General features: G+C 34.7%; 1 protein-coding gene across 2 annotated transcripts in view; it reads right to left on the bottom strand.

The window, feature by feature from the left end:
- Src42a (Src oncogene at 42A) overlaps window positions 1-12,621 on the bottom strand; it is a 78,369-nt gene that overhangs the window by 41,228 nt on the left and 24,520 nt on the right. Inside the window, exons 1-2 of one of the 2 annotated variants that reach the window (XM_064066058.1) lie at window positions 7,541-7,662; window positions 5,883-6,936 (exon numbers count right to left, since the gene is read on the bottom strand). The exons of the other annotated variant lie outside the window; for it this stretch is intronic. Coding sequence (XP_063922128.1) covers window positions 5,883-6,892 — 1,010 coding nt within the window. The 5' untranslated portion in view covers window positions 6,893-6,936; window positions 7,541-7,662. Of the gene's footprint in view, window positions 1-5,882; window positions 6,937-7,540; window positions 7,663-12,621 lie in introns of those variants that run through there. 2 annotated transcript variants of the gene reach the window in all.

Below are 12,621 nucleotides of genomic sequence, written 5' to 3'. Positions count from 1 at the left end.
CTTTTTTAAAAATGTAGAACCTTCTCGGGGATCCCAAATACCTTTTTTAAAAATATAAAACCTTTTTACTGTGAAACCTTCTCGAAGGTCCCAATTTTCTTTTTTTAAAATGTAGAACCTTCTCGAGGGCGCCAAATTTTATAATTTTTCAGAGAAGCAGTATTATTATTGTTTCAAGGGCTAAGTTCTATTAGCTGCCACTCTCACTCTAAAGAAGAATATATATTAACTAACGATATTACAAAATCCTCCATAGACCTTCGGTCTACTACAGCAGCAAATTCAAGTTGCTTGGGACGAAGACTGGAATCGATGTCCAGACGTATCAACGAATGTATTCAAAATGGGGGTCGCCAGGGGCACTATTAATTTTTTCCTTTGTTTGTTGTTTCTTATGGTTGAAATTTTAACTTTATTAACTTGAGATTAATAAGTTAAATGACAATAAAACCAACTTAAAATAGTTGTTATTTCTCGGTATTGCATTTCTAATGGTAATGTCATAGTATATTAATGCATAGTTTTGGAGTTGGAATCATTGATACCTAAACTAATTTCCCCTAACCCTTTGTATGTTGGAAACTAGAGAGTTTTTATAAATGATTCTAAGGGCGTAATTAGCCATAGATTTCAAAAATCCCGCTTCGCTAAAATTATGCCTCATTATAATAGTTCTTACTTGTCATTTAAAGTCGTCGTTTTTGTTGTTTTAACGTTTTTCAAGTATGAATTACAGTAATTCTCGTTGATCTAAGTAGTTATACAGATGCTTATTTATAGTATTTGTCGTGCGTCCTTGGGAATTTAGTAAGGTCCAAAACTGAGAGGCGGCACCTGTTCATGACCTACTTCGATCCTATAATCATTTATAGGAACCCTGTAGAAACAACAACTGAGAAGTTGTTGTGTGACATCTAACAAGTTGCAGTTGCAGTTGTAGATCTATACAAAGCTTTTGCAAAATATTTGAATATTGCTGTATTCATTGACAGACCCTTTAATTTTTGCTTGAAAAACAGCAAGCTACTATGGGAAAACAAATCTCCTATAAAAGTTATTAGATTTTGTTTCCTGAACATCACATACATTTTCTTCGTCTATATAAATATTCATGAATGAATTCATGTTTATTAAGTGTGATACAAAACGGTGTTAAAATTAACACATTTCTCAAAATCTGTTGAACAAGTTTATATTTTTATGGTCGAGATCTCGATCGTAAGACTCATCGGCTTAATGACTATAACCTGTTAATGTGTTAACACTTGAGCTTTCCTCCCAACAGGTAAATAATCTCCTGTTTTCTAAATTCTGCGAAACCTATCGTGCGAAAGTTCTTACCGCACCACGTAATTCCTATCTGCAAAAGTGAGTCAAGCACTGTATCCAAGAAACATTAAGAAAGCGCTCTTTTACAACCAATTTATTAAAGACTAATTACGGTGTTCGCAGCAGCATTTTCAGCTCATTTTTATTGTCAATGCTTCGTCCAAAACGTAACAAGGTTACGTTTCGTTACAGCTACCGTTTGCCATCTGGTCTGGATTGCATTCATCTAAAATTACGCAAGAACAAGGAAGAATTCAAAAAAGAATCTTACATAAGATCGTGTTACTAACTCGAAATTCTGCTTCGTATGTACGAAGGTTAACCATTTTCAAATTAGTTTCTCTGTATCCCATCAATACCGTCATCACGTACCAGAATTTGCAGAAACCAAATAGCACGATAAATATTAATGCAAATGAAGCGTCGACTAGGCCCCCCATGACCGCAGCGCCCAGACGTGAACACGGGAATTCGCGTGCATTTCTTTTTCTTCGTGCTCGTTGGAAAGGCACGCTGATCGAAATTGACATTTCGTAATTGAAGAGAAAGAATGGAAAAGTAACAGCCCGGAGAGTCGGCCGGCGCCACCGCCGGAATAGTCAGACGCTGTCGGCAGTAAAATACCGTCATTACTTGGTGTTTTATTCGCCAGTAATCACATGAGAAAGTCGACTGAAAATAAAACGAACGATTCGCGCTAGTTTTTCAGCCGGAATCGGTCGGGATTTTTACGCAGCTTTTAATACACATAAAAGATGGCGTAGCTGTTTCTCTAGACAAGTTCGTCGATTACGATTTTGTGCTGTTTGTTTGTCGGACACATCCGGCTACGAAAAACAAAACGATGCTGCATCGGCGTCGATTTTGTAATCGGGTTCAATTTAATGTTTTCTCAAGGGTTCATAATATGTGTATGAGTATGAACAATTATGTCTGCCATTACTATGTGTGTATCGTCTGTTGGCAGTTTTATTCGATGGATAATTTTTTCAAAACTATTGGACTGATTGTTGTGAAATTTTAGACTTTATGAACATTGTAGACTTGAATTCATGTGTCTATCCCCTATAAGAGTTCTGTTTTATTTGAGTATTTTTTGATAGATAGCCAGTGTTTGATGGCTCTTGAGTAAGAATAAATCAGTAAAATCTGGTTTCGAGATGTTAAATGCCGTAGCATGTCGTGACTTCAAATGAAAAGGAAGCAAGCGTTAATATTTTTAGTAACAATAGCAATAACAATTATGTTTCAAAACAATCATAAGAACTTTGAATATCGTTGCTTTGTACTGAAAGGCACCCCACATACAGAACAACATTCCAATACTCATGATTAAGCCACGACGCCGTCTTCGAGCTACTTATTGTGGTAAATTATACAGACATTTGAGAATGATTTCCACAATAACTGCGATGCTTTAATGCATCGACCTCACTGGATGTTACATTAATTCTGGTGCACTGACGAGACGCGAATCACGTTAAGGAGGAGCGTTGTCGCGTTAGTGAAAGAGATTAGAAAGATGTGTAGAAAAATTTTTCTTATTTCAAGTCTTAGGTATCTCTTGCTTTCTGGTTCTATCCATCGTTCACACTAAAAAAGGACTTCTTTGAACCCCATAAAGACTACTGAGACAACATACATATATTCTTAATATACGTACAAAATTTAACAACAAACGATCCAGTAGTTTCGGAGATTACGTGTCTAATAAAAATCGACACAGACGCCAGACAGACAGACACACTTTTTTCGTACTATAGAGATCACTAAACGTCGAGAAAACAAACACTGGCAAATAGGCCGATTGAGTCAATTACTATACTTCCGTAGCTTACACTCGGGAAGTAAAAATGTAATATTTAGTCTCATTTTAAGTGAAATTTCAAACTTTGTTCATTACGAATTTATATAGATTTTTCAATTAAGACTCCTTTGACACTGGCTTTCGTAATCAATCTTAAAACTCTTTCGAATTTAACGTGGCTGGAGTTTTTTTTTATTTAAAGCTATAGTAACGTGCTTTTATGATAAAAATTTGTTTTTATTTAAAATGATTTTTTTTTAATCAGAACTAACGTGAACTTTTTTTTTAAGATCAATACATTCCTTAACGGAGAATATTGTAATCTTGAAAATATACCGAAAATAAAAAATTGGTAGAAAGTTATTTCGACAGAACTTCCCTCGCTTCTGACTACAGTCCAACAAATACTGCTTATCTGAAAAATTATAAAATTTGATTTTGCGTGATAACCTCTATGGAGTAAAAACAATATAGAATATAGGTACTAGTCACAGTATAATAAAAAAAAAGTTTTACCTTCTTAAAAGACAGTTGGAAGCCCGAAGATTTAATATTTTTAAAAAGACACTTGGGACCACGAGAAGGTTTCGCTTTCTTTAAAAAAGGGCAGTTGGGGCCCCTGAGAAGGTTTCACATTCTTAAAAAAGAGACATTTGGGGCCCCCAAGAAGGTTCCACATTCTTAAAAAAAACACAGTTGTGGCCCTCGAGAAGGTTCGACATTTTTAAAAAAGACAGTTGGTACTCCCGAGAAGGTTTTGCATAAAAAAAAAAACAATTGGAATCCCAGAGAAGGTTGCGCATTAAAAAAAAATATATTTTTGGGGCCCCGAGAAGGTTTTACAATTTTAAAAAAGACAGTTGGAACCCCGGAGAAGGTTTCACATAAAAAAGACAATTGGGTCCCCCGAGAAGGTTTCGCCTTCTTTAAAAAAGGACAGTTGGGACCCCTGAGAAGGTTTCACATTCTTAAAAAAAAGACATTTGGGGCCCCTGAGAAGGTTTCACATTCTTAAAAAAAAGACATTTAAGGCCCCCGAGAAGGTTTTACATTTTTAAAAAAGACAATTGCGATCCCCGAGAAGGTTTCGTATTCTTAAAAAAATACTTTTGGTGCCCCCGAGAAGGTTTTTTTAATAAAGAGGAGCGTATTCTCACCTTATCGAGAAAGTGGAATAATTTCATCAATAAAAAAATTGTCATGACGTCATAAACTTAGATATTACACACTGCGAAAGAAAAAGAGAGAGACAAAAATAAAAGAAAAAAAACCGAAATACAACATAGAATTCTTTGAAATGACGTCATCAAAATGTTGGTGAGGACCATTAGCAAAATTTTGGTTAGCATCTACATGATATTTCTAATATACATACAAAATTTGACAACAATCGGTCCAGCAGTTTCAGATTACGTGTCTAATAAAAATGGATACAGACACCAAACAGACAAGACAGACAGGCAGACAGACGGAATAGCTTACGCTCGGGAAGTAAAAACAAATTTTAACAGATCTTCAATTGTTTCTCTATTTACTGTGATTTAAAAACACCACGAAAAATTCTTAAAAACGAGAACATTAAAAAATAATTTTTTTGTAAGTCCCAAATGACATTTTAAATTAGTGGTACCACTGAAATTCAAAAGTCGTGACATTTCCATAAATTTGTAGCAATTTTTTGTTGTTTCAATGCAGACAGATTTCTATCTCGGTTTTCAAATACCTTGTTTATTTTGATAACCTTCACAATAATAATGAACTAATTTTAAAGTCTTTGGCATCCTTAATTGGAAAACAATATTTCTTATTATGGGAATTCCGTCTGTAAAATGTTTACATTTGTTTACGTGTTAATTTCTCAAATTAAATTAATTCTGATACTCACAATTTTAAAAATTCAGGGTTAATTTCAGTGAAATAGTATTTTAGTCTTCTTGCTTTAAACATATAAGGTTACATACCTTGGAATAATAGACACTGAACTGTGCTACATGTACTGATGAGATTTAAGGAGGTCGAAACTATGGTCTACAGATTTTCATTGAATTGTCTAATCTTTTTTTACTGTTAACGGTGTACAAAAACGTGTTTTATTCTATTTTCGCACTTTGTATGCACCGTAATTTTATAGAAAACATAAATTCCTGCACTGTTTCCATTATTTTATTTTATTCGGGGCTAAATCACGAAGATCGATAATACCCGGTAAGCATTTGTAATTTACAGCGTCAAAACGTTTAAAAATTTTATTATGTACTGTGAATAAAAAATGTCAGTTTCAAGTTTTACAAAATGACTTTCCTTAATTAATAAGAAGATTAATAATGACTTATTTTCCGTGGTGTCATCTACCTCGAAAGCTAAGCAATGCAATGGTGGAACGTTAACTTCGTATACAGAACTTCAGCAAAAATTACAAAACAAAAATCACAATTAAGGTTTTAATTTAAGCTTATGCGTGTGTAATGCATAATCATATTTTCCGGTTTGGTCCTACAGAGATTCCGGAAATTCATTTGAATACAAAAGATAACTAATGTATACCTTATGACCTTTTCGTTACCGGAAATACTGCGAAGTATGGCAATATTTACAGTGACTAGTGTAACTTGTATGTTTTCACAAATATTGATGTTTAAAAAAAAAGGTCCAAACTATGTCACATATTTTCTTACGCGTCTATGAAATTCACTCTATAGTATTTAGATGAGACAAAATATCGTCAGTGAGAAAAATAGAAACTCACGGTTGATTGACGAGAAGACAACATTCAGAATCGTTCGTGGGATCGCTCAGCTTCCTTTTGTTCCTGGCCCAAGCTTCGCGTTGCTTCTTCAATCGCTTTTCGTTTTTCGAGCTGAGATGACACTTGACGCGATGCCACTGCCCGGAAGGAGTGGTGTTTTCCTCGCTTTCGGAATAGCTACCGGAATCGACGCTGCTCTTCCTGCTGTTAGTGCTGCATCGGCTCGACGGCAAGCTTTCGAAACCAGAAGAAGCCTGCGACAGCTTCCTGGTCGACGGTATGGTGATGCTCTCTTCGCAGCGGTTCTGTTGGTTCAGCCACCACAATAAGTGTTCGTTCCTTTCGTTCTCTAGTGTATTCTCGCGCAATTCGTGACAATTCTCGTATAATTCGACTTCTTTGGGCACGTAGCTAGTCTTCCGAATCCTCGGCTTGATCATAGTTTCGTCATCCGGATCAGGAATTTTGTCTAAGGCGTTGATGATTTCGTCATCGAGAGCGTCTCTACTATAATGGCAGTACTTTTTGAGCAATCTAAGAACTAATTCGTCGTTTTGATTATGTCTATCAGTCTGCTTATTCCTATCAGTCTCCTCGGGTAATAAATTATTAATAAATAAATTCGATTGTCTACGTATAGTTCTAAGTTCTGGCATGGATGGCCTCCGGGGCTGTTCCACCACTTTATCTTCGGGGATTTGACCCAAACTAGTTTTTCTTTCAGGCGCATTTTTAACAGAATCATCCACTAGGTTTATCACGTTACAGTCTGGTAGTTTTCCTTCCGTGTTAGCGGTGTTCTGCTGGAATAGAAGCTCCTTGTGCTTCTCGGTAAGTTCGGCGAAGCCATTCTCTTGCAAGATGAGTTGTTTGTTTGCGAATCTTTGTAAGAAATCGGCGATGGCGGCCCAATGGGCCTCTGTTAGTACTCCGTGGAGTCTTATCGATGATAGTTGCAGAGGGATCCAGCGATTGTCTTTCAAACACCAGACGACGCCTGATGATACCATCTTTCAATATAAATCATTTAAAAGAAAGGTCTCCCCTTCGAACCCTGCGAGAATCCAAATTACCGAGTTACAAATCGTCCTTCGCCTGGCAGTACCTCCATTATTTCACCACGTGGTTTTCGATAAAAACAATAAAAGTGAAATGGTAGAATAGTAATGTTGACCTTGCTTTTGACAACGCCCCTTTCGATCAAACAATACAATGCGCCGGTGACATGAATTGAATTACAATTTCTCCCGATCAGGCCCAAATGGTAAAGACGTGACCGTGCAGGGTTAGATGAGTCAGTGGAGGAAGTCGCGTGATGATTTGGCCAAAAGCGGAAGAAGCTAATCGACGAAATTCCTTGAGCTTTGGTAGTGTGCTCTAAAGTAAATATCTTTGGCGACTCCGACCTATCAAACGTGCAACGGTATTCAGTCGTTCAACTCGAACGAGGAACAAAAAAATGTTAAATTGAACTTAAAAAAAACTAACGTGACTTCGCTAGTAATGGGAGAGTCCTGTTAAATTTCCCTTAGTGAAAAAAAGCAATTTCGATCTAACCACAGCCAATAATGGAGGTACCTGAGTACTTAAAAATCTAGTTCATTGATGCTATGAGACGGTCTCTTTTCGTGGTCCTAATGAAATTCAGCCAAACCGACCTAGAATACGCACTGCTCCAATACCAGTCCGGAAAATTTGTCTGAACACACTTATAGTACGATTTTCATCACGTTCGATGAGCACGATGCACTTAGCCAGCAACAGGTGAACGCGACAACTGATTATTGTTATTGCGGCACGGTGGAATAAGCAATGATTGTCCGGCACCAGCACGCTCTGGTGGGGTTATAACATTGGCCGGGAGAGATGTAGCTGTACCGTACTACGAAAACTGTACCAACCTTGTTCGATGTGCCCTATTTATTTCTTTCGATCGAAACACCTAGTGGGCCCTGGTGATGTTTCAAGGGCGTTAACGAGATTAAAAAATCTACAGGTAAGGGTCAGTCAGACAATTTTTGTTAACCGCAGGAAGTAATGCAATTTCAATAAGGAGGAAGTTAACTTTGGAATAAATTTCCAAGACTTAGGTCAAACTGTAGGCGACAACGGCATCTCTAATAAAAGGTCATAGGAATATGTTACTAAAGCACAATTCAAGTCTGCCTGATTCACTTTTATGACAAGTTAACACTTTCGTGAAAACCACAATCATAAAAAACTCATTTATTGGTAATTCATTGACCCATTTAATAGCTACTAGATAAAAAGTATGCTCTCACTGCTATAATTGTGCACGGTGTTCCTCAAGACTCCTTCGACAGTCTGTTTATATTCATGTCCTTGTGCAGTGTACAATTTTTGTTTAAGTACTAATGAGTCATGAACTGCATTAACAATAAGTTACGTAATTATAACAATTTCTCGCATTTTGATGAAGGCTGTTGTGAGAATTTCATCTGTGTTAATTCTCGAAAGACGAGTTCCTGAAAGCTCTCTAAACTTATTCGGACTATCCATTGACGTCACTGATTTGCAACACATAATTATATAAATATTCCAAAACAATGTTGTGGTATATCTGAATAAAATTCTACGAAAATTGAAGATACAAATTTCACTTAGGCTCTTATCGATAGCTAAACATTTTAAATATTCCTTAATGACATCATAATGTGATCAGCTTTTCTTTCAGAAAATGACCCACGTATGCAATTATGCATGCCAAATTTAATCCTACTCGCCATTGACTATTATAGCTAATCCATCATTAGTTTTGACTGTGGGTATTGTTGTGACGGTTAACTTCTATTGTTCCTTTGGGCGTGTTTTTGCATTATTTTATAAAATGGGTATTCCTGGTGTGGGTTTTTTTACAACAAATATCCTCATAATTAGAATACAATGATCTAATTCTAGTAATACGTGTCGCTACAGTTGATATTTTCCTCGAAATTTATTCACTAGGGTTTTTTTTTTTAATTAATAAATCCAACGTCAAAAACAATGTAATATACAATGTGTTGTACTTCAAAAAATAAACTACACAATACTAAGTCTAGAAGAGCATAGCAAAACCGATTGAAAAACTTTCGTTATAATCGGTAACAGTCCTTTTTGCTTTTTAAATTATCCTTCCTTGTATTTTAGTAGAAAAAATATTATTTTCTGCACACATTACCAATTATTGATAATCGGTCAAACCACAGACTCTTAGCTATGGTTTGAAAATTCCAGCAGCCGCTTTTAAAAAGCAGTCATTTTATTTTCGATGAAATCCAACATAGGATCAATTTCATGATAAAACTAGGTATCGAATCGAGATTGTTAAAGAGAGAGAAATACTAGTTTAAAAATAATCTGGTTATTCTGAAAACTTTTTAAATCTTATTTCGTATTTACCTTAAAATTTAGATTACTTATCAAAAAATAAAGAAACAATATAACACAGTTGCGGATTCGCAGACGGTTAAATAAGAATATAGCCATTTAAGGTAGTATAAGTAAATAATTAAACTCTGACATTTGCTTCTAAATAAAGAAAATTCGTAAGAAACATTGTATTTATTTACTAAATAGCATGACATGCAACAACTTCACGTGTTCGTTGTTTTACTTGAACACATACATATAAAAATGTTGTTGTACATTCGTTATCTTTTAAGAGAAAATTATCCATGTTTGCAATTCATTAGAAACAATTATAAATACAGCAATTTGTTTACTTACGTGCAGTTATTTGTACACTTAAAAGGCATAAAAACTACTAAAAACATGTTTAAAATATGTTATTATACACTTAATATTAAACATTGTTTTACAGTATGTAGCTACGTAATACTTTTCGTTTTTTTTGTGGAATACACAAAATATATACAGGTGTAAATTTATTTACACAAGGTGATTAAATCTGGTGGTCTATGGTCTGTATTTACAACATCTCCGAATGTGTCTTTTAGATAAGCTTTCTTTTGATAATGGGTCTATTGAGGTTTATCCTAGTACCATTATGTAAAAAAAAAAAATATTTAAAAACTTTCGCCTTTGTCATTTTCCACTACTTTATAGTTAGCTTGCTTTGAAATACGCATAAAAATTGAACTTATTTATACACGGTGATCACATTTGGAGCTCCTTTCCATGAAAGTTTTCTTTTACATCAGGTATGTTAACGTTTATCGTAATTTTTTTTGGTATTGTTGTTTGTTATATTGCATTAAAAAACTAGGAGTTCAGTAAAATCAAGTTTCATGTCAAGATGTAACACTTTTTTTTACTTTAAAAATGTATGTTAAATAAAATCCACCATCGTTTTAGTATACAATATCAAAATTATTTTTCACACGGTCAGATCGTAGAGCTTTAATAATTACAATTCAGACTTACCACGTTACCAAATTGTCAGATTTTACAAAAAAGTACACCTACAGATGTACTACTAAAATATTTATTTTTTATTACTTGGAACTAACGGCATATTTCAAATACAATTTATACAAGCGTCGTTTAAGGGTTAATTTCTAAATGTCGGTTGCAAAGTTTTTTCCTCAGTTCAGGTTTCGTAACCAAAATCACTAATCTGTTAGCACTTATTTAAAAGTCAGATTTTGCGGCAGAAAACGTGAATGCTCTACTTTCTATTTCAGTAAATTATTTAAAATCAAATTATATTTTAAGTTACTTATTTTGGACTCACTTTTTTCTAGAAAAATCACATTTTATCTTCGTCATACTCTTGACAACTACACGGGTGTTCATAAACTGCACACTTTTTGAATCCGCACCCTCATTCAGGTACCTACATACCTTACCGAAAATGCGCACCAGATCAGATAAATCCTTCATAACGACTTCTTAAAATTACCATTTACTTGGAATGTTTATTGCACCCCGAAACACCAATGGCGGTCGGGACAGGTATACCACCCCCATTATAAAACCCAACCTTGAATAATTTTGCAGCAGTTTTGAACGAGTTTCAAATACATTCTTATATAAAATTACAAAATGTGAACGAAAGAGTAAGAATAAAAGATGTCCTAGAAGGAGGCAACAATTTGTTTAATGTAAAATAAATGAGTAGACTAACCGATGTATTCATAGATTGCATTAGGTACAATGTTAAGGTTATGCAGATAAACAGAAATATAAAATTCTCTATGTTTTTCATTTACTACAGAAATTGGAGATTACCAACAATCGCTTTAAAGTCTTAGATCATATAATAAATAGATACCAATACTTAGACTGAAAGCTGTGACTAGACATGAAGCTATCTGTTGTTTTCTACATCAAGGGGAGTCGTATAATGTAATTCTTATGTGATCACCACATCGTCATCTATGTTATATGAATTTCATCTGTATATGTTTATTTCACTTCCATCTTTGTACCGCACCAACGCAGCACATCGCTTTTGACAGATGTTTCTTCTAACCTCTCTTTCAAGTTCTTGTTACGAAAAACAATTTTAGAATTTAGACCCAAGGTCCTATTTTAAATGATGTAATCATAACGGTTTACAATCGGTACCCAATAATTTACCATTCCTTTCGTTATCTACTCTGAATTATTTATAAAGTCAAGCTGTCAACATTTTTCGTACGAAGTTAGTTCAGACCATGTTCAGACATACTTCCTAAAATTTAGGCCCGCAAAATTCAAATAGTGATCAGGCAAGGATAGCTTCATTGTAATTCCTCTATGTACAAGAGAGATGTGTGATAGGAGGATGTCGTCATAGGCTCTCCCAAGGAAAGTACACGGTGTGTTGGTAACTATTTATTATATGATCTAATAAGTTTACAATACACTGGTAATTACCTACTCGGTGGGCAATTTAGGAACCAGAGGTAGATACGCAGTTTAGGTAAGTATATGCAGATAGATGGTGCGCAGTTTAGGATCGCCGAACTACACTATTATTCTGATAAAGTGCAGAAGATGGCGTCTTTAGGACTGAATTTTTTCTACCATACTCAATCTACAGTATGTCCCCGGATTGAGTTCACAAGAGAAAAAAAAAACTGTATTTTCTATTTTACAAAAAAAAAATGACATAGAAATAAAATTTTTTGCTTAATTCAAAACGAATAAATCTGAAATTAAAACTTCAATATTCCTGGTCTGTACTCTTAAAATTAATTTTTCATATTTCTAAGTTCTTCGTTAGTTTTAGTTTTTTTCGATTTTAAGGACACAGCCTGATAATCTTTTAAAAAAATTACAATTGAGATAGGGCGGGTGGGCGGGGCTACATTTTGCCTTTTTTCTTATTAATATCTGTAGTCATATTTTCACTCAAAGAAACTTAAAACATGTTAAAATGGTAAAGCTGTATAGGGAAATATTGATTTTGCAACTACGTTCCGCCCCTCGGTCTGACAACGAATGAAAAGTTCCTCACGATTGAGATCGAAAAGGATGGGTGGAGCTTCTCTTTTGGTTTTCTTTTTTAATTACTACATTTAGTTTTCTATATATATCATATTTACTTAAGAACATATTTCGCATGGTAATTTATCGTAGAAACATAAGGATTTTACAATTAAACTACGCCCCTCGGCTTACGACGAATAAAAAAAATCATCAGAATTGAGATAGGGCGGGTGGGTGGGGCTTATATTTGTCATTTTTTTCTTAATATACATAGCTATCTTTTCACAACAAGAAACTTAGAACATATTTTTGCAAGAGCCTAATTGCTAAATCGATATTTCCTTACACAAATTTTCCATTT

The sequence above is a fragment of the Zophobas morio genome, unplaced genomic scaffold (assembly GCF_036711695.1).
Source record: "Zophobas morio isolate AGI-343-1 ecotype UQ-CSIRO unplaced genomic scaffold, CSIRO_AGI_Zmor_V1 ptg000026l, whole genome shotgun sequence".
In the NCBI taxonomy this organism is placed as follows: Eukaryota; Metazoa; Arthropoda; class Insecta; order Coleoptera; family Tenebrionidae; genus Zophobas; species Zophobas morio.
Note: the sequence above shows the minus strand (reverse complement) of the source record. Positions and strands in the feature narration are given on the sequence as shown.